Source organism: Macaca thibetana, chromosome X (assembly GCF_024542745.1).
Source record: "Macaca thibetana thibetana isolate TM-01 chromosome X, ASM2454274v1, whole genome shotgun sequence".
Classification (NCBI taxonomy): Eukaryota; Metazoa; Chordata; class Mammalia; order Primates; family Cercopithecidae; genus Macaca; species Macaca thibetana.
In genome coordinates, this window is record NC_065598.1 from 110505480 (window position 1) to 110532741 (window position 27262).

General features: G+C 37.0%; 1 protein-coding gene and 1 non-coding gene across 3 annotated transcripts in view; both read right to left on the reverse strand.

The window, feature by feature from the left end:
- Positions 1–27262, reverse strand: part of LRCH2 (leucine rich repeats and calponin homology domain containing 2) — a 129530-nt gene that overhangs the window by 7577 nt on the left and 94691 nt on the right. The window contains exons 15-20 of one of the 2 annotated variants that reach the window (XM_050775177.1): positions 8714–8758; positions 5430–5480; positions 2755–2812; positions 1884–1996; positions 1563–1700; positions 1334–1411 (exon numbers count right to left, since the gene is read on the reverse strand). In XM_050775177.1, the coding sequence (XP_050631134.1) occupies positions 1334–1411; positions 1563–1700; positions 1884–1996; positions 2755–2812; positions 5430–5480; positions 8714–8758 (483 nt within the window). The remainder of the gene's footprint in view (positions 1–1333; positions 1412–1562; positions 1701–1883; positions 1997–2754; positions 2813–5429; positions 5481–8713; positions 8759–27262) is intronic. The other variant, XM_050775178.1, reaches the window with a different exon arrangement.
- Positions 4926–5054, reverse strand: LOC126947038 (small nucleolar RNA SNORA35). Its single transcript, XR_007722889.1, has one exon. It is a non-coding gene; the product is annotated as a small nucleolar RNA SNORA35 (small nucleolar RNA).

The window sequence follows — 27262 nt, forward strand, 5'->3', positions numbered from 1 at the left end:
AGTGAGACTCCATCTCTAAAACAAGGTTTTTTTTAATTTTAAAAAAGAAAAAATGGCAAAATGGGAAAATCTGTATAATGTAATGGCTGGAGAAAGCGTTGCTAAGTTTGCTATTTCCCCATTGGAAGATTGAGAGTAGAAAAAAGAAACAATAAATATTTTTAAGAATTAAAAATTTAAAACATCACATCAACTAGCGCAGTGGCTTGCGCCTGTAATCCCAGCAGTTTGGGAGGCCGAGGCGAGTGGATCACTTGAGGTCAGGAGTTCAAGACCAGCCTGGCCAACATGGTGAAACCCTGTCTCTACTAAAAATAAAAAATTATCTGGGTGTGGCGGCATGTGCCTGTAGTCTCAGCTACTTGGGAGGCTGAGGAAGGAAAATTGCTTGAACCGGGAGGCAGCGGTTGCAGTGAGCCAAGATCATGCCACTGCACTACTCCAGCCTGGGCAACAGAGTGAGACTCCGTCTCAAAAAAAACCACTATTACATCAAGTATAGATAAGAGGTAATTAGAGAACATCATGTAATTTCCAAATTATCCAACAATTCACTGATTCTCTACACATTAAATTATGTTTCCTTACTTGAGGGAAGAGGTTAAAATGGGATCTGTAGACCAGATTATTAAGACACTGTTCAAAAGACAGCTTAACAAGAACAACTTAATTGTGGTCTGATAACAATGTCATTTTTCTCCATAGTCATTCATGTAGAGGTTAGGTTTATAACACTTTACAAAGAAGCAATATTGTGATTACACATGTTCCTTATATATTTACAATACTGCTTTAATGATTAATTGCATAGTAGTGCAATTATTACATGAAATGTAAGACAATTCCTAAAAATTTCAAAGTTTGCCCAATACAGATACTATCATAATATGCTGCTATAATTTCCAATTTTGCATTTTAAATAAAGTTTGAAAGGCTGTTTACACTGAATGCAAATCTTCCAATCAGAATCTATCCAATGACTTACAAAGGAGTCCAAATGTTCTCTGGAAAAAAAAAAAAAAAAGAAAGAAAGAAAAAAAGATGGTAACAATGGCATCACAACCAAGTTGTAAACATGGCCACTGAGTTACGTTTGGTCAGTGATGTGCATGATTTTCCAGATTTGTAGCTATTTTATAAATGACTTTAAAGGCAGTTAAAAACATTCATTAGATAACTGCTACAGTTAAAGCTGGAGCTTAGGAGAAGGTACCAAGAGAAGGCATTCATTTTCATGTTCAGAAAGCATTATTCATTGCTCTAAGAAGAATCCCAGTTTGCATGTAATAAATTCAAATTTAAGTGATCACGTTGTTAGACAAATAACAATTACCTGTGAGACACCCAACTTTTTACAAGCATCAAGAAAATTTTCTACATTTCTTCGACATTTTGCCATGCTCAGTTTGGGCTGTAAAAAGGGAAAAAATGTACTTTTAGGCATTTTTCTATGGAACTTAATCAAAACTGAAAACTACGTTCACTGAGGTATATTATTTAAAGACAATTATAAGAAGCAATATCTTCCTTTAGAGAACTAACAAACTGTAAACAAAACTTACCACTGCTGGTGATGGTACATGAATACTAGCAACAGAACGTGGCCTTATATGATTGGCTAAATGGCAAAGAACAACCCCATCCATCAGTGCAGCTCCAATGTCATCAGGCAAAATTACTTTTAACCTGGATTCAAGATTCTACAGAGAAACAGGTATAAATCAGATACTTTATCTAAACATACATGTTATATGTTTATATTACTAATTGTTGTATAATCCAAACATTTTAAGGAGCATTGAAAATAAAATCCATATGCCTTATTAATTTTCCAAGTTAAACCCATTTCCACAAAGCAGATCTGAAAGAGCAATCTGACTTACGTTGCGAAGTTGTCGTATTTGCTCTCGCTCTTCCCGTAAATGTTCCATCTTTCTTCTCATTGTAAATCCCGGATCTGCTGCCCCATATTCTTGGCGAGATGAGCGGCTAAAAGCTATAAAAACAGAAATTTCCTAACTTGTTACAAAGTTAATGGGAAGGAGCAACTATTGATGGGGAAAGAGGCATGATAAAAAGAATCAATACAAAACGACATAAAACATTATTACTTACTAATACATTCCAAATATTTTTAAAGAATATATTTGAACTCTATTTATATGTATAATTGAAAGCAACAGGGAAGATAAGTGTTAATGATTTATACTACCTATACATGTTCTTATTCAAACATACGTTATTAGAAACTTATGGCCCAGGTTAAAAATGATTACTGAACATACGTCAGCCTTTTATCTTTTAAAAAAGGAAATTATTCTTGAAGGTCAATACAGTTATTCAGGAATAAAAACTGTAATTCAATACCTTGCCAAGTAACATGGATCCATTTTCTTTTGGGCTTGCCAAATGCGAAAAGATCCCTTTATAAAACCACAATATAATGGAGTGCTATAATTTCAAACAGTGTTTGGTCTGCTGGCAGAGTGGTCATTCTAACAGCAGTCACAGTAGAGTAGAAATAAGACTGCAGTATATCTAAGGCAAAAAGCTGAGGTTTCAGGAGCTTGAAGGTAAAGAGGAAGAAAGAAATGGGAATGGGAATTGGAAAGACAAATAAGATTAAGAGAAAATTGCTTTTAGGAGAGGGGAAAGAATCTATGTGTACTTAAAACTATGGAATCAATCCCATTTAAGCTGGGAAACTAGTTTCAAATATAACTGATAAATTTTATTTACAGAATATCTATTTACCTGATCTAGGCTTCAAGCCAAAGGGACTGTGTGAAAAACCATCAGTTCTGTCATATTCCTAAAAAAAAGTTAAAAGGTTAAAAATAAATAAATAATACAACTTCTTTTATTTCAAAATAATCAAGGTGCTTATTCATATCCATTCCAGTTTGGGGAAATACTTATTTTCCCTACAATTAGTGAAGAGAAAAGTAACTTGCATTTCAATTCAAGTTGATACATTTCACTTTTAAGAGGTCAACTAATATTTGCTAGTTGAGCTAACTATACAGGCTTTAAATACTTTCATAGTAGAAAGAAAATGAAAATCATTAGTGAACTGTATAAAATAGATCGTACTTTTTGAAAGAACCAGATTGAAGTTTCCCAAAAAATGAAGTAAGCGTCAAGGAAAAGATAAGTGAATTTAGTATTTACTCAGCATCTACTATGGACTTAACACCTAACAGTAGATAATCTGAAGGCAAACATATTTGTATAGGGACTGCAGAATGACAGATGACAAATATCATCTCTTATATTTGAATACATATTGTTTCAAATGTTTCACACACAGTGGTTTGCTGTGGAAAGATTTGTAGTATATTAAATCTGAAGGGGGAGTTAGAAAGCTTAGGCTGTGTTTTGAGCACAACATATAATTTCTCTGTGATTGTTTCTTCATCTTTCAAATGAGGTTACCGTGAAGATTAAATGAGATAACTAAATGAAACTATTGTGTAAAGTGATAAAATAATGTAACCTAAGCAGCACCTTATTTAACCTGTGCAACAACTCTGTGAAGTGAGTAGGGCTCAGCTTCAGTCACTTCTCTGCCATTTATTAACTAAGATAGTTGGGAAAGTTACCCATCTCTTCAGCTGTAAAATGATGAGAATCATACCTATTTTATGGGGCTGCTTTTAGGTTCAAATATACAGGCAAGCACTTTGTTAACAGTAAAGCACTACACTAATTGGTTTTACTATTTTCCATTCACACATGAAATTAATGCAATCAGAATTCTGTAGATTACCTAAATCTTCTGTTAACATGTGATATGCAGTTCAAGTTAAACGTCAGTTGAGTTACCAAAACACATACATACTCACCACCCTATCCAAATCTACAAGCCTCCCAGTTTGTCTTCACTATTTTGGTTAAATTAATATGAATTCCTAGATGAAAATTTCACTGATCCAAATGAAATAAAAAATATATTATAAAACTCACACCTGTAATCTCAACACTTTGGGAGGCCGAGGCAGGTAGATCACTTGAGGCCAGAAGTTCAAGACCAGCCTGATCAACATGGTGAAACCCTGTCTCTACTAAAAATACAAAAATTTGCCAGGTATGGTGGCATGTGCCTGTAGTCCCAGCTACTCGGGAGGCTGAGGCACAAGAATCGCTTGAATGTGGGAGGTGGAGGTTGCAGTGATCTGAGATCGTGCCACTGCACTCCAGCCTGGGCAACAGAGTGAGATCATGTGTCAATAAAAAAAAGAAAAGAAAAGAAATATATATATATATATATATACACACACATATGGCAATGTTAAGTTATTTGAGAAATTTGGTATGAATAGTCTATCCTGTGAGCACAGATCGTAAGATCATAAATCAAGCAAATAGGCAGTAGTCACTTATATGCTTATACTTGTAACTTAAGTAAAAGAATTACAAAAGCATCTGACAAAGACTAATTTTAAGATATCTTAATTTAAATCGTTTTCTAAAAGTATGTATACCATTTTACCTATCATATAAATAATTTAGAAACATGTTTATAAAATTAATGTCCAAATCCATTTAAAAGTTTTGTAATGCAGATCACCCACAACAACAGACAAAGAGAATCCTAGCCTATTAAAAAAGCAACATCACCTACATATAATGAAATATTAATAGCATCTATGTAACCAAAGTTACACGGTGAATTTGGGCCATCCAACACTTTAGGCAAAGTGTTGAATTCATCAAATGAATGTGTAATCATTTACTTACTAATGTCAATACACTTTAAGGTAATCTGAAGTAGAAGAGATAGAGTTCAGAATTTTTAAAATTTATCTCTTGCTGTTAAGCAACAGAATTGAATAAATAAATTAGAAGAATCAGTCATTCAAGTCACCAGAGTATTTGATCGAGATTTCACAAACTCTAACTTTCTGATACCCATTCTTCCAAAAAGGTGTAACCTCCTGTCGATAGGAACAACCCACTGCAGGGATGTTTCTCGTGGAAAAAGGAAATTTCTTTTGCATTGGTTTCAGACCTAACTGGTTACAAGAAAAACCAAAGGCCATTGCACAATGCTGAAGTACTTTTTTCAACTTTAAAATTGGAAAGTTGTTCTTAAAATCTATCATTTATTTTAAAATATGGATGAATGAGAAAGCATAGATTTGATAAAGTGAATTCTTTTCTGCGATCTACAGACACTTCCCAATAAGAAAATCATAAATAAACAAGTGCTAGTATCAATATTTTTACCAAAAAAGGGCATTCTTAGAACTTTTTATAGGCTAGAAGGTTTGTACAAACTATTCTGCCATGGATTTTAAAATATAAGTGAATATTACATTGCAAAAAAAAAAAATCAGGTTACAGAGAACTGGCAAGGAAGAATCTTATGTAAAACACAGAAAACATACAAAACATATTTTTAAAACATATAAAAACAGAACTTGTACCTCAGATGATACTGGAGATTGTGGTGACATATTAGCATTATCACTGTCTTGCTAAAACATAAAAATAAAAGGATGGAAGATGAAATTACAATACAAATGATGATTTAAACATATAAAAGGAAAACAAAAATTGTTTTGATCAACTACTAAAGGAAGAACTACTAAAGATATACCATCCAGCACATTGCCACTCTACATGTGGTCTGTGAACCAGCAGCCTAGGGATCCTCTGGGAGTTTAGAAATGCAGAATCTTAGGCCTCACCCAAGACCTAACTAATCAGAATCTACATTTCAATAAGACCCTCAAGTGGTTCAAAATATAGTACTTTAAAGTTTGAAAAATACTATCTACATATAATAGCACGGATGTGTTACCAACCTGAGACATGTAAATGAAGGCATGCAAAATCTCCATCAACCGAAATAACTTTCATTTGAAAATTTACATGTATCTAATATAGGCTTATTGATAATTACAAAGAATTTCATTTAATAAAACATTAAATGGTCCATGATTTTTAAATGACTATTCTACTGCCAACCAAATACGAAAATTTTGACATTTAACTTTGAATATGCACACTACATAGAACATGTATTCATTCATTCAACAAATGATTATTGGCTACCTACTATATGTCAGACACTATGCTAGACACTGAGAGTACTGAAATTTAGTAAAATATCACCCATCCAAGAACCTTTCAGTCGAAGAGAGAAATAGATTCATGTATACAGGTAATACAACATTCTCAGTATAATACAGAACAATGCATGGTATATTATGAGGCACAGATAAGGGGCACTTGGGGGGATGATAAAGATGGTAGAGAAAGGCAAGTATCCTGAGAAAGTATAAATTCAGTAAAAAACTGAGTGTTTACCAGAAGAAGAAAGAAGGGAATAACATGCTAAGATGAGAGGAGAAGAACCAAAGCATGGAAGCAACAAATGTAAAGATGAGTGCAGAAAACCTCTGAGCAGTTTTGTCTTGCTGGAGGGTAAGGTGAATGGAGGGTAAGGTGAAAGAAGACCAAGATATGAATTAAGGCTGATGTGGCAAGCAGGGGCTTGATAAAAGAGGATCTAGAATTTATCTTCTAAGTTATGGGGGGAAATTGAAGGTTTCCAAGCAAGGGAATAGCCTGATTGCATCTGTGTTCTTTGAAACGACCACTCCGGCTGCAGTGAGAATGGACTAGAGAAAGGGAGAAGAGCAAGGAGGCTATTGCAGTAGTACAGGCAAGAAATGGATGGGGGCCTCCACCAGAGCAGAAACAGTAGAAAAAAAAGCGTAATGTATGCAAAATATTTTAGTGCACATAAACAAACAGTAAGTCTTGGCTACTGATTAGATATTGAGGCAGGCAAGAGAAAAGCGGGTATGAGGAGACAGGGAAAACAAAATGTTTTCTGTCAAAGGCAGATGACAAATATTTTAGGCTTTGTGACAACTAACTGTTCCCCTAATCCATGAGGAATATGTTCCAAGAACCCCAGTGAATGCCTGAAACTGCAGATAGTACCAGATCCTTTATAATATACGTGCTATGTTTTTTCCTATACATACATACCTATGATAAAGTTTAATTTATAAATCAGGTATGAGATTAACATCAATAACTAATAATAAAATAGAACAATTATAACAATGTATTCTAATAAAAGTTATGTAAATGTGGTCTCTAAGTGTCTTATTGTACTGTACTCACCTATTTTTAGACTGTGGCTGACCACAGGTAACTGAAACCTTGGAAAGTGAAATGGAGAAAAAGGAGGGCTACTATACTCAAACTCTGCCACAGTAATGAAAAAGTAGCCATAGGCAAATGAGTATGGCTGCTTTCTGACAAAGCTTCACTTACAATCACATACAGTATGTCAAATTTGGCCCGTGGGTCATAATTTGCCAGACCCTGCTCCAGCTAGATGATGGAAGGTGATTCCATTAACTCAGTAGTTCTCAACCTTGGCTGGACATTAAACTTACACGGGAAACATTAAAAACTTCATTGCTCAGTCCATACCATATCATACCACATGCCAATTAAATTATAATATCTAGGGGGTGTGACCCAGGCAACAGTATTGTCTAAAGCTCACTTGGTAATTTTAGTGTACAGCCAAAGTTGAGAGCCACTGCACAAACTGTTGGATATTAGTGAAAAAATGGGTTTACAAGCAAAAATTTTTAAAAAACTCAGTTTTGAACATATTTAGTCCTATTGGGTTTATGAGATATATCCAGCAGAAATTCTAAGCAGGTAAGAAGACAGATAAAAGATTGCAAGGGCTTGAACCTCTCCCAGACAAATCTGAGAGGCTTCAGCAGGTACACAGGTGTTATTCACTAAAGCTTTGACAGCTGGTGAAGACATGCTAGAGACCACACAATAGGCCATTCCCTGGGAATAATATTTAAAGTGTAAGCTGGGATCTTATGTAGTTGGTGCAATGGAAAGCTTAGACAGGTGTGCAGGAACTGATTGTGCTCATGCACGGGTAAATATTGCCAAGCATACCCATACCAAACATGTAATTCAGGCTTAAGCATAAATACTAACAGTGAAAATATGACCAGTTATAGCTATAGCTGACTTTTATTCATCCCAGTAAATACTACTGGAGAGGCCATGGAGAGAAATCAGCATCTGATCTGGCAGATGCCCAATCATCTGGCTCTATTCATTATTCTTCCCCGTGTGACTCTATTTCCTAAAACTGAAGACATTTTCAGAAGCCCTGCCAAGTACCCAACATGAAATTAAATACCAATCTCTCCAACAAAAATACACAAAATTTATAGTAATGAGAATATATCTTTTCAACAATGATAGGTTGCTGCATAGTTTACACTGGTGCAGTAGAAAGGTTTATGGTAATGCACAAACTGTAGAAGTCAAATTTTAAATTTTAAAATAGTATGCAGAATTTGTGGAAGGAGTTCCTAAACAAAGTTCCTAAAAAAAAATCTCAATTGACAACCAGGCTGACTTAGAAACATAAAAGATATGAAAGACAACACACTTACACTCATGGATTACAGGTCTAAGATGAATGATGATAAAATTCTAAAACTGAATTATTAGTAATTCCATTCTAAAGGACATATGGAAATTAAATGATTAAATTAATAACTGCATGATGATGCTCATATGTTTTTATTGTTGGAAAAAAACCATGCATTAAATCAAAACAAAGAATCTGAAAAATGGATTGCATTTTACTCTCACCGAGCCAACTTCATATAAGTAAACATTTCAAATAATTATCTTTTCTTACCTCATCATTTTCATTGCCACTTGAACTCTTCCTCATTGATTTATACTGAAAAATATTTAAAACACATAATTTATTTTCCCTTGAACATATAAATTCCCTACTAGTAAATTGTGTACAAGGTTCTTTCATATTTTGGTAGCTTTATTAAATGACCTGATAACAAATTTAAGTATATAACAAGTATAAACAGTCCTACTACTAAAACTAACAAATATAATGCTTTCCATGTGCAAGGCCTTGTTGTAAGTACTTTACACAGATCAAGTAACATTTCTTTCTTAATCAAGCTATTTCCCATTCATTAAGGTGTGTAATCTGAGGGTTGTCTTAGAGTTTTCCTTTTTCTTAATTTACTATATCTAATACGTCATCAAGTCAATTCTTTTTTTAATCTCTCTCAGACTTACTTCTTCAGAATTCTCACAACTACCACCCTTTTCCAGGCCCTCATTATCGTACACCTGGTCTATAATCTCACCATTCTAAGATGTCATCTATTATTAAGAAACCTACTGCTTTCGGGTTAAAAAAACACTACATTAAATGTATATATTGATTAATAATTGTAATAATGATGACAGCTAACACTTGTACTACTGCTTGCTATATGCCAGGCACTGATTTAAATGTCTTACATGTATTAATCCATTTAATCTTCTTAACAACCCTACTACATAAGAACTATGCTTATATGTGAAAAAATGCTTAGAGTCAAGAAAATACAGTATGACAACCACTGGAATTCTTACTTCTGACTCCTCTTCACTGCAAATGATCCTACATATCAGTGGCAGATTAACCTTCCGTTTGCAACTCATGACTGTCCTGTTGTAACACCTACTAACTTTTGGATTATGTCCAAACTTCTTTGTCTGGCATTCAAGGTTCTTTCTTTTTTAATTATTCTTATTTTTTTTTACATTTGTATATACTTATATTTGTGGTCAATTTTTTTTATTATACTTTAAGTTCTAGTGTACACGTGCACAATGTGCAGGTTTGTTACATATGTATACATGTGTCATGTTGGTGTGCTGCACCCATTAACTCGTCATTTACATTAGGTATGTCTCCTAACGGTATTCCTCCCGCTTCCCTCCACCCCATGACAGGCCCCAGTGTGTGATGTTCCCCACCCTGTGTCCAAGTGTTCTCATTGTTCAATTCCCACCTATGAGTGAGAACATGCAGTGTTTGGTTTTCTGTCCTTGTGATAGTTTGCTGAGAATGATGGTTTCCAGCTTCATCCATGTCCCTACAAAGGACATGAACTCATCCTTTTTTATGGCTGCATTGTATTCCATGGTGTATATGTGCCACATTTTCTTAATCCAGTCTGTCACTGATGGACATTTGGGTTGGTTCCAAGTGTTTGCTATTGTGAATAGTGCCAAAATAAACATATGTGTGCATGTGTCTTTATTTATTTATTTATTTATTTATTTTTTTTTTTTGAGACGGAGTCTCGCTCTGTCGCCCAGGCTGGAGTGCAGTGGCCGGATCTCAGCTCACTGCAAGCTCCGCCTCCCGGGTTCACGCCATTCTCCTGCCTCAGCCTCCCGAGTAGCTGGGACTACAGGCGCCCGCCACCTCGCCCGGCTAGTTTTTTTTTTGTATTTTTTAGTAGAGACGGGGTTTCACCGGGTTAGCCAGGATGGTCTCGATCTCCTGACCTCGTGATCCGCCCGTCTCGGCCTCCCAAAGTGCAAGGATTACAGGCTTGAGCCACCGCGCCCGGCCCGCATGTGTCTTTATAGTAGCATGATTTATAATCCTTTGGGTATATAACCAGTAATGGGATGGCTAGGTCAAATGGTATTTCCAGTTCTAAATCCTTGAGAAATCGCCACACTGTCTTCCACAATGGTTGAACTAGTTTACGGTCCCACCAACAGTGTAAAAGTGTTCCTATTTCTCCACATCCTCTCCAGCACCTGTTGTTTCCTGACTTTTTAATGATTGCCATTCTAACTGGTGGGAGATGGTATCTCACTGTGGTTTTGATGTGCATTTCTGATGGCCAGTGATGATGAGCATTTTTTCATGTGTCTGTTGGCTGCATAAATGTCTTCTTTCGAGAAGTGTCTGTTCCTATCTTTTGCCCACTTTTTGATGGGGTTGTTTGATTTTTTTTTCTTGTAAATTTGTTTAAGTTCTTTGTAGATTCTGGATATTAGCCCTTTGTCAGATGGGTAGATTGTTAAAATTTTCTCCCATTCTGTAGGTTGTCTGTTCACTCTGATGATAGTTTCTTTTGCTGTGCAGAAGCTCTTTAATTAGATCCCATTTGTCTATTTTGGCTTTTGTTGGCATTGCTTTCAGTGTTTTAGTCATGAAGTCCTTGCCCATGCCTATGTCCTGAATGGTATTGCCTAGGCTTTCTTCTAGGGTTTTTATGGTTTTAGGTCTAACATTTAAGTCTTTAATCCATCTTGAATTAATTTTTGTATAAGATGTAAGGAAGGGATCCAGTTTCAGCTTTCTACATATGGCTAGCCAGTTTTCCCAGCACCTTTTATTAAATAGAGACTCCTTTCCCCATATCTTGTTTTTGTCAGGTTTGTCAAAGATCAGATGGTTGTAGATGTGTGGTGTTATTTCTGAGGCCTCTGTTCTGTTCCATTGGTTCTATTTAATGGTCCCCTTTACATATGCAGCATTATCTTCCACAACCCTTGGAAAAATAGATAACCAACCTGATATCTTAACCACAAACTGGGGGGTGAGCTGTATTAGAGATAATAAATACAAGACGTATTGTTCCTCCACCGTCTCTCCTATGACAACTATCACAAATCTAGCAGCATGCTCTTTCCAGGTGATCTCACACACAACCTCAATATGCCTTCAACCCAGTGTGCCAGAGAGCCACTGAATGAAATTGGCATGTGTGAAAAAATCCTATTTATCAGGTAAGACAATCACTGAAGTCACTTATTTTTGGTTTTAATCTATATGTCAATGAAACAGTGATATTTGAGTGAATATGCTAATATTTATTAAGTGCTTACTCTGTGGCAAGTGTAATTCTAAGCACTTTTATTATTAAATAATTTAATAGTTACAACAATCATGTGAAGGAAAGTACAGGCACACCTCATCTTATTGAGTTTTGCTTTACTGCACTTCACAGATACAATATTTTTCTTTTTACAAATTGAATGTTTGTAGACACCCACTGGTGGCCATTGAGCAGATCAGATGCTGCTCGCTCAAATGCCTTACTCTACTTCCTTGGCAACCACATCCAACAAATCTGATACGGCTGGGATTGAGAAATTTGGTAAGTCACAATTGAAGAAGAGAAAAAACGCAAGAAAAAAATTCACTGCCTTCCAAAGAAATGACCAAACAAGAGAAGCAAGCAGACAAATCATAATAAGGTATATATCATGAAAATGAACTGTACATTGCACAAGCATTGCCTTCATATTTTACTTTTTTTGGCTGATGAACTTTGCAAGATACAAAGAGGTTGGATCAAGTTTAAATGACTGTGCTGTTCCTCTCACATCAAAGAATCAAGAGCTACTGAAAATGAAGACTGCTTTTGCCTCTCCCATCTGCCTGGCTAGCAGATAAGGGAAAGAATTTGAATGTTGGTGAAGGAAGAAGCAGGGTGGAATGACAGTAAAAGCTATAGTAAAACCAAGCTGATCCAAGGTGTCCTGCAAGCTATAAAATTCAGTTTAATCACAGTATCGATTTTTTTGTTCCAGTGATTTTATTGGGATATACAATTTTTTAAATGTGCAAATACAAAGTTTCAAAATGTGCAGAAAAGGTTTGTGGCAACCCTGTATCAAGCAAGCCTATTGGTGCCATTTTTCCAATAGCACGTACTCGCTTCATGTCTGTCAAATTCTGGGAATTCTAACAATATTTCAAACTTTTTCATTATTATCATATCTGTTATGGTGATCTGTGATAGTGATCTTTGACGTTTCTATTGCAATTTTTGAGAGATGACTCAAATGACGCCCATATAAGAAAACAAACTTAATCGATAAATGTTGTGTGTGTTCTGACTGCTCCACTAACAGGTTGTTCCCTATCTCCTATTCTCTGACACACAACAATATTGTAATTAAGCCAATTAATAATCCCACAATGGCCTCTGAGTGTTCAAGTGAAAAGAAATCGTATGTCTTTCACTTTAAATAAAAAGCTTGAAATGATTAAGCTTAGTGAGGAAGACAGGTAGAAAGCAGAGATAGGATGAAGCTAGGCCTCTTGCTCCAATTAACTAAGCTGTGCATGCAAATAAGTGTTGAAGAAAATTAAAAGTGCTACTCATTCCAGTGAACATACCAAAAATAAGAAAGCAAAACAGTCTTATTGCTAATATGGACAAAGTTTGAGTGGTCTGGATAGAACAGCAAACCAGCCACAACATCCCCTTAAGACAAAGCCCAGTCCAGAGCAAGGCCTTAACTCTCTTCAATCCTATGAAGTCAAGGTGAGGAAGCTGCAGAAGAAAAGTTGGAAGCTGTAGAGGTTGGTTCATTCATGAGATTGAAGGAGAGAAGCTGACTGCATAACATAAAAGTGTAAGCTGAAGTAGCAAGTGCTGATGTAGAAGGTGAAGCAAATTATACAGAAGATCTAGCTAGCTAAGACAACTGATAAAGGTGACTACACTAAACAACAAATTTTCTATGTAGACAAAACAGCCTTCTATTGGAAGAATATGACATCTAGGACTGTTGTAGATAGAAGTTAATGCCTGCTTCAAAGCTTCAAAGAACAGGCTGACTCTTGTTAGGGGCTAATGCAGCTGCTGACTCTAAATTGAAGCCAATGTTCATTTAACCATCCCCAAAATCCTAGGTCCCTTAATAATTATGCTAAATATTTTCTGCCTGTGCTTTATAAATAGAACAGCAAAGCCTGGATGACAGCACATCTGTTTACAGCATGCTTTACTGAACATGTTAAGCCTACTATCGAGCTCAGAAAAAAAGATTCCTTTCATAATGTTACTGCTCATATACAATGAGTCTAGTCAACCAACAGTTCTCATGAAGATGTTCAAAGAGATCAATGTTGTTTTCATGCATAACATCCATTCTGCAGTGCATGGATCAAGGAGTAATATCAACTTTCAAGTCTTACTATTTAAGTAATAACATAACATATAAAGCTATTGGGGTCATAGATAGTGATTCTTCTGATGGGCCTGGGCAAAGTAAATTGAAAACCTCTGCAAATGATTCATCATTCTAGATGCTATTAAGAACATTTGTGATTTATGGGAGGAGGTCAAAATATCAACATTAATGAGATTTTGGAAGAAATTCATTCTGATTGTCAATGCATGATTTTGAAGGGCTCAAGACATCAGTGGAGGAAATAACTGCAGATGTGGTAGAAACAGCAGGAGAACTAAAAAGTACAGCTTTTTTTTTTTTTTTTTTTTTTTTGAGACAGGGTTTCATTTTGTCACCCTGGCTGGAGTGCAGTGTCATAATCTTGGCTCACTGTGCAGCCTTGACCTCCTGGGCTCTAACGATCCTCCTGCCTCAGCCCTCCCCACCAAGTAGAGGGGACTACAAGCATGTGCCACCATGACCAGCTAATTTTTTTGTATTTTTTGTAGAGACGAGGTTTTGTCATTGGCCCAAGCTGGTCTCAAACTCCTGAGCTCAAGGGATCCACCTACCTCGGCCTCCCAAAGTTCTAGGATTACAGGCATGAGCTACCACGCCTGGCCTAGAAGTAGAGCTTAAAGATGTGAGTGAATTACTGCAATCTCATGATAAAACTTTAACAAATAAGGAGTTGCTTTTAATTGATGTGCAAGAAAGGTGGGAATTTTTAAGGTAGAATTTACTCCTGCTGAAGAAGCTGTGAACACTGTTGAAATGAAAACAAATGATTTACAATGTGACATACCCTTATTTGATAAACCAGTGGCAGGGTTTTAGAGGATTGACTCCAATTTTGAGAGAAGTTCTACCGTAAGTAAAATGCTATCTAACAGCATCACATGCTACAGAGAAATCTGTTGTGAAAGGAAAGTCCATTGATGTGGCAAACTAGAAATCGCCATAGCCACCCAACCTTCAGTAACCACCATTAACATCTACACAAGACCCTCCACCAGCAAAAAGATTATGACTCGCTGAAGGCTCAGATAATTGTGAGCAATTTTTAGCAATAAAGTATTTTTAATCAAGGTATATCATTTTTTAATACATAATACTATTATGCACTTAGCTGATTACAGAACAATGTAAACATAACTTTTATGCACTGGGAAACCCAAAAATATTCATGTAACGTGCTTTAGTGATATATATTCATGTGACTTGCTTTATTGAATAGATATTTGCTTTAATGGCGTTGTCTGGAGTCAAACCCACAATATCTCTTAAGTATGCCTGTATTGTTACACTCATTTGTAAAGTTTTTATAAACAAACTTAATTAAGGTTACATGACTTGACAAAGTCACATAGTTAATAGGTATCCAAGTAAGGACTGGAACCCAAGTGGTTTGATTCTAGAAGCCCAGGCACTGTGCCATAAAATCATCTCTTGATATCTGCAAGGGATTGGTTCCAGGAACTCTGCTCCCGCCTCACCCATGCCAAAATTCACAGATATTCAGGTCCCTTCCCTTATATAAAATGGTATAGTATTTGCATATAACCTACTCACATCCTCCTGTATAGTTTAAATCATCTCCAGATTACTTATAATACTGAATACAATGTAAATGCTATCTAAACAGTTGTCATACTATATTGTTTTTGATTTGTATTATTATTATTTTTTGCCTTTTTTCCCACATATTTTCAATCTTGGTTGGCTGAATGCATGAATGTGGAACCTGCAGATACAGAGGGCCAACTATACTCCCATTTCTAATTAATAGGAATTTGCCAGAGATAACAGGGCTAATGGGCATTCTCAGAAGAAGAAAAGCAAAAAGAACTAAGAAAGCATAGCCTGTGTAGAAAACAAAGAGCAGTTCAATGAAGCTAGTGAGGAAGTGAATTTTGGCAGGTAATGAAATATAGAGAAGGAAACAAGGAATGGTCCACAAAGATTTTAACAAGTCCAAACTTTATCTTATTGGTAATGGGAAGCCAATAAGAAATTTTTTGGATGATTTACAGTTTTACAGTTTTATTTAAAAGAGCATTTACAGATTTACAGTTTTATTTAAGGGCATTTTCTCACATTGTCTGATAATTATTTTTTATTGATACATAATTGTACATATTTATCAGGTACTTGTGATATTGTGATACATGCATACAATGTGTAATCATCAAATTAGGGTAATCACTTCAAAGATATTTATCATTTCTTTGTGCTGGGAATATTATCAATCTTTTCTTCTAGCTATTTTAAAATCTATAATAAGTTATTATTAACTACAGTCAAGCTATGGTGCTACTGAACACTAGAATAAAGAAATTTAAAGTCAGAGAATTATCCAAGAGCTGAGAAAGGAGGACCATTAATCAGTTATCACAACTGCCTAGGCAAGAAAGTATGAGGGTTCCAAAAAGGGCAAGGGCAATAGAGACAGACATGAATTGCAGAAAGGATGCATATATTAGGGCTGATAACCAACTAGGTGATGGAAATGAGAAAGAAAAAGAATCAAGAAAGACTGAGGAATAGAGCTTAGACAACTGGGTAGATACCATTAGGGGATGGGGTAGATACTTAACCTGAAATATATGTAGGGCATGCAAACAATCAGAAACACAGATTCAGGGAACAGAAAAAATGTTATAGGATGTAAATTTAGACACGGCAGAATATAAAAAACATCTAGAGTCATTAACACTCCAGAGAGCGCTTTTTAGAGTAATAAAATGAGGATCAGACCCTAAGAGCAAGCAGAAGAAAACTTACGCAAGGACATCAAAATGATAACAGGGAAGAAAAATGAGATAGAAACCAAGACAGGAGTATCAAGAAGGAAGATGTGGTCATCATTGTCAAATGCTACACTGGATTTTGCCATTAGTAGGTGCATGTTAAAATCTAGTGAGGGGCTATTTCAGTGGAGAAATGGAAGCGAAAGCCAGATTGCAGTGGGTTAAGGAATGATCAGAAACTGGAGAACTAGAAAGTTTGGCCCTGGCCATGGTCAGGAGTTCAAGACCAGCCTAGCCAACAAAGTGAAACCTTGTCTCTACTAAAAATACAAAAATCAGCCGGGTGTGGCGGAGGGCGCCCATAATCCCAGCTACTCGGGAGGCTGAGGCAGGAGAATCGCTTGAACCTGGCAGGCAGAGGTTGCAGTGAGCTGAGATCGCGCCACTGCACTCCAGCCTGGGCGACAGAGCGAGGCTCCGACTCAAAAGAAAAAAAAAAAAAAAAAAGAAAGTTTAGCCCTAAAAAAGAGCAAAGAGATAAGGCAACAGCTAAAAGGGCAGTCAGGGATAATGGTAGTGTCAGGGCTCAGAAAATACTACCCCAAGATATGGCACCTTCAAGGTCACTCTCTGACCTTCTCCAGGCCCTCCTTTCTTCAATCCCCCTTCCTCTCCCTAAGGCAGGTAATAGAAACTAGAATTCCCCATCTCACAAAGCAAGCCATACAATCTAGAAAGGTCCCTCTCAAACCTCCTCCCTTCTCCCTTTAAGATGCATGAGACAGGTTTCCTGTAGCACACTGAAGGAGAAGGAATGTCATAGAGAGACACAGGAAAGATTCTCAACAAACAGGCCCAGTTTGTTACCATTAGATCATACCCTTTTTTGTTCAATCATGTGTCTCCACAACTATTCATTTCTTTCATCAAACTTGGCATGAACATACAGTTTTCCCTGAGTCTTTGGGTCTTCGTTTCCCTGGGTCTTTGGGTCTTCATTTTTGTGTCACATAAAAGCTTGATTAAATTTTTATGCTTTTCTCTTGTTAATACATCTTTTGTTATGGGGTGTCAGCTATGATTCTTGCAATGGGTAGGGAAAAGATATTACTTTTTCTTCTCTATAATAGAGGTTTGAGCACATTTATAAGGTGAAAGGTAAAGAGGCAGGAAAGACATAGAAGAATAAGAGGATAATTGAAATGCAAAGAAATACAAGATGATATACTTAAGAATTTAGAAAATGGGAAATGTATTACTGTTACTCAACTACAATTCTAATTTAAAATACTCATTATACAAGAAAACTTAGAAAGATGCTAAGTTTGCAGTACTGCACATATTTAAATGTCTTGAAAACCCAAACCTAATATATATATAGATTTGAAAATACTCTCTAATTCCAAGTTTTTACTAATTCAACTCAGCTATCCCCAACTAGTATTGGTATGAATTCTGAATTACCAAAGTTTTATTACATCTAAATTCAAATGTTACAATAAAGGCCTAGTATAAAAACCAGAAAAATAGAAAGATCAGTCCATCTCAGAAGCTTTTATATACATATATATACACACATATTTTTTGAGGCTAGTCAAGTGAAGCAGCAGGAGTGTAAAATAAACAAGGAAATGTGTAATTGTGAGCAATTTGTTGTAAACACCACTGAATTCGGACTAGCCTCAGAAGCTTACATTAATTTCAAAAGAGAGACAATAACTTGTACACAAACTCTGACTCAGAATAAATCAGTTTATTTTACAATCCCAGTGGCTTTTTTATTCCCGTATAAAACTAACAATGATCATAGAAAATGTGTCAAAATATTTTCCAGGGGGTTAGCCTTTAAATAAAAATAGTGTACTGTATTTATGAAATCAATATGTATTTTATGAGTTATAATGTTTTATCACAATAGTAATGAGATACATTTGAAGACATATATGCCACTTAAATAAATCAAATAATATTTAAAACTAACTGGCTAGAGATACTCTAATACTTTTTAACTGTTTTGTCTAGAAATCAATTATTAAATGCATTTCGAAATTCACTTGTGGCCAGGCGCAGTGGCTCACACCTGTAATCTCAACACTTTGGGAGGCCAGGGCAGGCAGATCACAAGGTCAGGAGTTTGAGACCAGCCTAGACAATATGGTGAAACACCATCTCTACTAAAAATACAAAAATTAGCCAGCTACCCACAGCAGCCAGCAGTGCAGGGAGAGAAAGCCTGTACACTTGCGGGAGGGAGAGCACAGGGACTGGGGGACTTTACATTGAACTTAGTGGTGCCCTGCCACAGAGGGGAACAAAGCTGTGCTGCGCTCAACCAGCACCCAGGCATGGAGGGAGCATTTGGATCAGCCCTAGTCAGATGGGAATCGCTCATGCCAGCAACTGGAACTTAAGTTTCTCAGTAACCTCACCAATCACAGGCTAAAGTACTCTGGGGTTCTAGGTAAACTTGAAAGGCAGCCTAGGATTGCAATTTCTAGGCAACTCCTAGTGCTGTGCTAGGCTTAGAGCCAGTGTACTAGGGTGGCATGTGACTTAAGGAGACACCAGCAGGGGAAGCTAAGGGAGTGCTTGCACCACTTTTCTCCCAACCCCAGGCAGTGCACCTTGCATCAATGAGAAAGAGACCCCTTCCTTTCACCTGAGGACAGGACAGGGAAGACTGAGGAGGACTGTGTCTTACCTCTTGGATACCAGCTCAGCCACAATAGGATGGGGCACTGGCTAGAGTTGTGAGACCCCCATTCCAGGCCCTAGCTCCTAGATGACATTTCTAGACACACTCTGGGCCAAAAGGGAACCCACTGCCTTGAAGGGAAGGACCCAGTCCTGCCAGGAGTCATCACCAGCTGACGAAAGAGCCCTTGGGCCCTGAATAACCAGCAGCAATGCCCAGGTAGTATGCTGTGGGCCTTGGGAGAGACTCTGAGATGTGCTGGCTTCAAGTAAGACTTAGCACAAAACTAGCTGTAGTGGCTACATGGAGAGACTTCTGTTTGAAAAAAGCAGAGGGAAAAATAAAGGGAAACTTGGCACCTTAGGAACCCACTCATTCACAGTGAGGTAAGCAACAAGCAGTCTCTTGGAGTTCAGGAATCTAGGCCTCCACTCTTGGGCAGCATTTCTGGACCTGCCCTAAGCCAGAATTCAGGGTGAGTCCCAGGACTGGCAGCATTCACCACAAGCTGATTGAAGAGCCCTTTGGCTTTAATAGAACATGAGCAGTGGCCTAGCAGAAACCCCCATGGGCCAGTGGTGGTGGTGGCCACAGAAGGTGGTTCCTCTATCTGTGGAAAGGGGAAAGAAGAGTGGGAAGGACTTTGTATTGTGGTTTGAGTGCCATCTTAGCTGCAGTAGAATAAAACATCAATAATAACGTTAAATGTCAGTGAACTAAACTATTAAAATAAAAAGATATAGAATGGCTGACTAGATGAAAAAATAAGACACAATGACCTGCTACCTACAAGAAACACACTTGAGGCCAGGTGTGGTAGCTCATGCCTGTAATTCCAGCGCTTTGGGAGGTCGAGGGGGGTGGATCACTTGAGGTCTCAGTTAATTTAGAAAGCTTATTTTGCCAAGGTTGAGGATGGTGCCTGCGACACAGCCTCAGGCAGTCCTGAGGACATGTGGCCAAGGTGGTCAGAGCACAGCTTGGTTTTAGACATTTGAGGACGACACAAGACATCAATCAACATATGTAAGACAAACATTATTTCAGTCCAGAAAGGCAGGAAAACTGGAAGCGGGGAGGGGGCTTCCAGGTCATAGGTAGATAAGATACAAATGGCTGCATTCTCTTAAGTTTCTGATTAGCCTCTCCATAGGAGGCAATCAGATAGGCATTTATCTCAGTGAGCACAGTGGTGACTTTGAATAGAATTGGAGGCAGGTTTCCCCTAAGCAGTTCCCAGCTTGACCTTTCCCTTTAGCTTAGTGATGTTGGAGTGAGGCCGAGGGGGTGGATCACTTGAAGTCAGGAGTTTCAAGACCAGCCTGGCCAACATAGTGAAACTCCATCTCTACTAAAAATACAAAAAATAAAAAAACTAGCTGGGCATGTGCTACTCAGGAGGCTGAGGCAGGAAAATTGCTTGAACCCAAGAGGCAGAGTGTTACGGAAAGTCAGGGACCCTGAACGGAGGGACCAGCTGAAGCCATGGCAGAAGAACATAAATTGTGAAGATTTCATGGACATTTATTAGTTCCCCAATACTTTTATAATTTCTTACGCCTGTCTTTACTGCAATCTCTGAACATATATTGTGAAGATTTCATGGACACTTATCATTTCCCCAATCAATACCCTTGTGATTTCCTATGCCTGTCTTTACTTTAATGTCTTAATCCTGTCATCTTCGTAAACTGAGGAGGATGTACGTCACCTCAGGACCCTGTGATGAATGTGTTAACTGCACAAATTGTTTGTAGAGCATGTGTATTTGAACAACATGAAATCTGGGCATCTTAAGAACAGGATAACAGTGATTTTCAGGGAACAAGGGAGATAATTTTAAAGTCTGACTGTCTGTGGGCCGGGTGGAACAGAGCCATATTTCTCTTATTACCGAAAATGGGTAAGATAAATATCGCTGAATTCTTTCCCCAGTAAGGAATATTAATAACTAATAGCCCTGGGAAAAGAATGCATTCCCAGGGTGAGGCCTCTAAAATGGCCGCCCTGGGAGTGTCTGCGTTTATGCAGATGTAAATAGGGATGAAACATGCCCTAATCTCCTGCAGCGCCCCCAGGCTTGCTAGGATTAGGAAATTCCAGCCTGGCAAATTACAGTCAGACCGGTTCTCTGCTCTTGAACCTTGTTTATCAACAACAATGTGTGCACAGCTGGACACGGAAGTTCGTTAGTGATTGTAGTTTCGCCCTGACCTTGTGATCTTGCCCTGACCTGCCTTGTGATCTTTTGTTGCCCTTAAAGCATGTGATCTCTGTGACGCATACCGTATTCATGCACTCCCTCCCCTTTGAAAATTGCTAATAAAAACTTGCTGGTTTTACGGCTCAGGGAGCATCACGGAACCTGCCGACATGTGATGTCTCCCCCAGACACCCAGCTTTAAAATTTATCTCTTTTGTACTCTTTCCCTTTATTTCTCAGACCAGCTGCCACTTAGGAAAATAGAAAAGAACACATGTTGAATATCGGGGGTGGGGTTTCCCCAACAGCAGAGGCTGCAGTGAGCCGAGATCATGCCATTGCACTCCAGCCTGGGTGACAGAAGAAGACTCCACCTAAAAAAAAAAAAAAAAAAAAAAAAAAAAAAAAAAGGAAAGAAAAAAGAAAAAAAAGAATGGAGAAAGATATTCCATGCCAATGGAAACCAAAAAAGAGCAGGTGTAGCTATACTTATAAAAGACAAAATAGATTTCAAGAATAAAATTAACAAGAGACAAAGAAGGTCATTATCTAATGAAAAAGGGGTAAACTTAGAGGATATAGTGATTGTAAATATATATGCACCCAATACTGGAGCACTCAGATATATAAAGCAAATATTATTGTAGCTCAAGAGAGACATAGATCTCAATACAATAATAGCTGGAGACTTCAACACCCCACTTTCAGCATTGGACAGATGTCCCAGACAGAAAATCATCAAAGAACAATTGGACTTAATCTGCACTATAGACCAAATGGACCTAACAGATATTTACTGAACATTTCATCCAGTGGCTACAGAATATATGTTCTTCTCCTCAGCACATGGGTCATTCTCAAGGATAGACCATACATTGTCACAAAATAAGTCTTAAAACATTCAAACAACAAAGAAGTTGCTGAGATAACATCAAGCAACTTCTCTGACCACAATGAAATAAAACTAGAAATCAATAACAAGAAGAATTTTGAAAACTATACAAACAAATGGAAATTAAACAATATGCTCCTGAATGACCAGTGGGTCAATGAAGAAATTAAGAAGGAAATTGAAAAATTTATTGAAACAAATGATAATACAAATACAACAGAGCAAAACCAATGGGATACAGCAAAACCAATATTAAGAGGAAAACTTCCAGCTATAAGTGCTACATCAAAAAAGAAGAAAAATCTCAAACAAATAACAATTATTCATCTTAAAGAACCAGAAAAGGAAGAGCAGACCAAACCCAAAATTAGTAGAAGAAAAGAAACAGCCCAGGTGTCATGGCTCACATGTGTAATCCCAACACTTTGGGAGAGTGAGGTGGGCAGAATGCTTGAGCCAAGGAGCTCAAGACCAGCCTGGGTAACATGGCAAAACCCCATCTCTACAAAAAGTACAAAAATTAGCTGGGTGTGGTGGTGCCTGTAGTCCCAGCTACTTGGGAGGCTAAAAGGTGAAAGAATGACTTGACCCTGGGAGGTCAAGGCTGCAGTGAGCCATGACACCACTGCACCTCAGCCTGGGAGAAAGAGTGAGACTCTGGTATAAACAAACAAGCAAACAAAAACAAAAGAAATAATAAAGATCAGAGCAGAAATAAATAAATTTGAAATGAAGAAAACAAAATACGAAAGATCAATGAAACAAAAATATGGTTTATTGAGAACATAAACAAAATTGACAAACCTTTAGTCAGATTAAGAAAAAAAGAGGAGAAGACCCAAATAAAATCAGAGGTGAAAAAGGAGACATTACAACTGATACCACAGAAATTCGAAGGGTCACTACTGGCTACTATGAACAGCTATGTGCCAATAAATTGGAAAATCTAGAGGAAAATCTAGAGGAGATGGACAAATTCTTAGACACGTAAAATCTACCAAAATTAGATCATGAAGAAATCTAAAATGTGAACAGGTCAATAACAAGCGATGAGATTAAATCTGTAATAAATAGTCTCCCAGTAAAGAAACGCCTGGGACCTGATGGCTTCACTGCTGAATTCCACCAAAAACTTAAAACCTAATACCAATCCTACTCAAAGTATTCAAAAAATTGAAGAGGAGGGAATACTGGCAAACTGATTCTACAAGGCCACTATTAGCCTAATACCAGACAAAGATACATGCAAAATAGAAAACTACAGGCCAAAATCTCTGAAAAATATGGATGCAAAAATCTTCAACAAAATACTAGCAAACTGAATTCAACAATATATTAAAAAGGTCATTCATCATGACCAAGTAGGATTTATTCCAGGGATGCAAGCACGGTTCAACATACGCAAATCAATTGTTGTGATACATCATATCAACAGAATAAAGGACAAAAATCATATGACCATTCCAATCGATGCTGGACAAGAATCTGCTAAAATCCAACATTCCTTCATGATAAAACCCCTTTGATATGGTTTGCTTGTGTCCCCACCCAAATATCATCTTGAATCGTAACTCACCCAATTCACAAGTGTCATGGGAGATACCAGTGGGAGGTAATTGAATCATGGGGGTGGGTTTTTCCAGTGTTGTTCTCATGATAGTGAATAAGTCTCTCGAGACCTGATGACTTTAAAAAGGGGAGTTTCCCTGCACAAGCTCTCTTCTTTTGTCTGCCACCACGTAAGACGTGCCTTTCACTTTCCACCATGATTGTGAGGCCTCCTCATCCATGTGGAACTGTCAGTCCAATAAACCTCTTTCTTTTGTAAATTGACCAGTCTTGGGTATGTCTTTATCAGCAGCATAAAAATAGACTAATACACTCTCAAAAAATTGGGGTATAGAGGAAATATATCTCAACATAATAAAAGCCAAAACTCATAGCCTTTCCCCTAAGATCTAAAAGATGACAGGGATGTGCATTGTCACCACTGTTATTCAACACAATACTGGAAGTCCCACCTAGAGCAATCAGACAAGAGAAAGAAATAAAGGGCATCCAAATTGGAAAAGAATAAGTTAAATTATCCTTGTCTGTAGATGATATAATCTTGTATTTGGAAAAACCTAAACTCCACCAAAAAAAAAAAAAAAAAAAAAAAAAAAAAAAAAAAATAGAACTGATAAATTCTGTAAAGTTGTAGGATACAAAATCAACATACAAAAGTCAGTAGCATTTCTATATGCCAACAATGAACAATCTAAAAAAGAAATTTAAAAAATAATCCCATTTACAATACTCACAAACAAAATTAAATACCTAGGAATTAACCAAAGAAGTAAAAGATCTCTACAACGAAAACTATAAAACACTGCTGGAAGAAATTGAAGAGGACATGCAAATATGGAAAGATATTCCACATTCATGGATTGGAAGAAACAATATTGTTAAAATGTCCATACTACTCGGAGCAATCTATAGATTCAATGCAATCCCTATCAAAATACCAATGACATTCATCACAGAAATAGAAAAATCAAGTCTAAAATTTAGAAGACACCACAAAAGACCAAGAATGGCCAAAGCTATTCTGGGAATAAGAAACAAAACTAGAGGAATCACATTACATGACTTCGAATTATACTACAGACCTATGGTAACCAAAACATCATGGCACTGGCATAAAAACAGATACACAGACCAATGGAACAGAACAGTGAACCCAGAAACAACTCCACACACCTACAGTGAACTCATTTTCGACAAAGGTGCCAAGAACATACATGGGGGAAAAGACGGTCTCTTCAGTAAATGATGCTAGGAAAACTGGATATCCATATGTTGAAGAATGAAACTAGGCCCTTATCTCTTGCTGTATACAAAAATCAAATCAAAATGGATTAAGGACTTAAATTTAAGACTTCAATCTATAAAACTACTGTAAGAAAACATTGGGGGAAATCTCCAGGATACAGGTCTGGGCAAAAATTTCCTGAGCTACCCCATAAGCGCAGGCAACCAAAGCAAACATGGAGAAATGGGATCATATCAAGTTAAAAAGCTTCTGCACGGCAAAGGAAACAAGAAAGTGAAGAGACAACCCACAGAATAGGAGGGAATATCTGCAAACTACCCATATGACAAGGAATTAATAACCAGAATTTAAGGAGGTCAAGTGACTCTTTAGGAAAATATCTAATAATTAGATTAAAACATGGGCAAAAGATGTGAATAGACATTTCTGAAAAGAAGACATACAGATGGCAAACTGGCATACGAAAAGGTGCTCAACATCACTGATCATGAGAGAAATGCAAATCAAAACTACAATGATATATCATCTTACCCTAGTTAAAGTGACTTATATCCAAAAGACAGGCAATAACATGCTGGTGAGAATGTGGAGAAAAGGGAACCCTCGTACACTGTTGGTGGGAACGTAAACTAGTACGATCAATATGGAGAACAGTTTGGAGGCTCCTCAGAAAACTAAAAATACAACTACCAAACAATCCAGCAATCCTACTGCTGGGTATATACCCCAAAGAAAGGAGATCAGTATATCAAAGAGATATCTGCACTTCCATATTTATTGCAAAACTATTTACAATAGCCAAGATTTGGAAGCAACTTAAGTGTCCATCAATAGAAGAACGGATAAAGAAAATGTGGTACACATACACAAAGGAGTACTAAGAGTCTGTCATTTGCAACATGGATTGAAATGTAGGTCATTATGGTAAGTGAAATAAGCCAGGCACAGAAAGACAAACACCACATGTTCTCACTTATTCGTAGGATGTAAAAATCAAAACAATTGAACTCATAAAGATAGAGAGCAGAAGGATGGTTACCACAGGCTAGGGAAGGGTAGTGGGGGAGTAGAGGGTAGCTGAAGATGGATAATGGGCACAAAACATAGAATAAATAAGACCTAGTATTTGATAGCGCAATGGAGTGACAATAGTCAATAATAATTTAATCGTACATCTCAAAATAACTAAAAGAGTATAATTTGATCATAACACAAATGATAAATATTTGAAGGAATAGATACCCCATTCTCCATGATGTGATTATTACACATTGTATGCCTTTCAAAATATCTCATGTATCCCACAAATATATATACCTAATATGAACCCACAAAAATTTAAAATTTAAAAAGTTGTTTAATAAAATACTTCCTGGCATAATGAATTTCACTGAAATACAGTGATTTTATTTTGGCTATAAGAACACTAAATTTTATATACTAGAAAAATAATCTACACAACAGTGGCCTGGGAATCTAAAAGAGTCAATGTAACTTTCCTACCATGATTTATTTACTAACTTAACCTGACCCAATTCATCTTCTTGCTCACATAATCTAGCCAATATGTTGAAACAGTTTTACCTAGTTTCAGGGACTTACCTGAAAAAAATACTATCCAAAATTAGCCTTCAAAACTGAGAAGAAAGGGGAGTTGGATTTCTTACATACACACACGCACACACACACACACATTTACTTTCAATAAATACACTGAATAACCATGACAAATAATTTACCATGGGACAGAAACAAAGAAACCCTGTGCCCCAGTCATTTATATGCATTAAGATAAAGTTGCACAAAAGTTCTGTACATTTCATAACACAGCAAACCTAAAAGAGCCACCCTTGAACAAGCTCAGTGATAACCTGATATAAACCTCGAGTGTAGTGTATTTTACTGTTTAATGAACTATAAATCCTGATTAGCTTTTAATAATACAACCTACCAATAGCCCTTTCAATTATCGGGAGATAGGTGATTACGAGAAATTTCATTTTTGGAAGAAAGTCACCTCATAGAAGCTGCTGATGTTTTAGTCATGAAAATACTGACAATTCTGAATAACAGTGTTGATTTAATTTAGGAAACTGTATGTCAA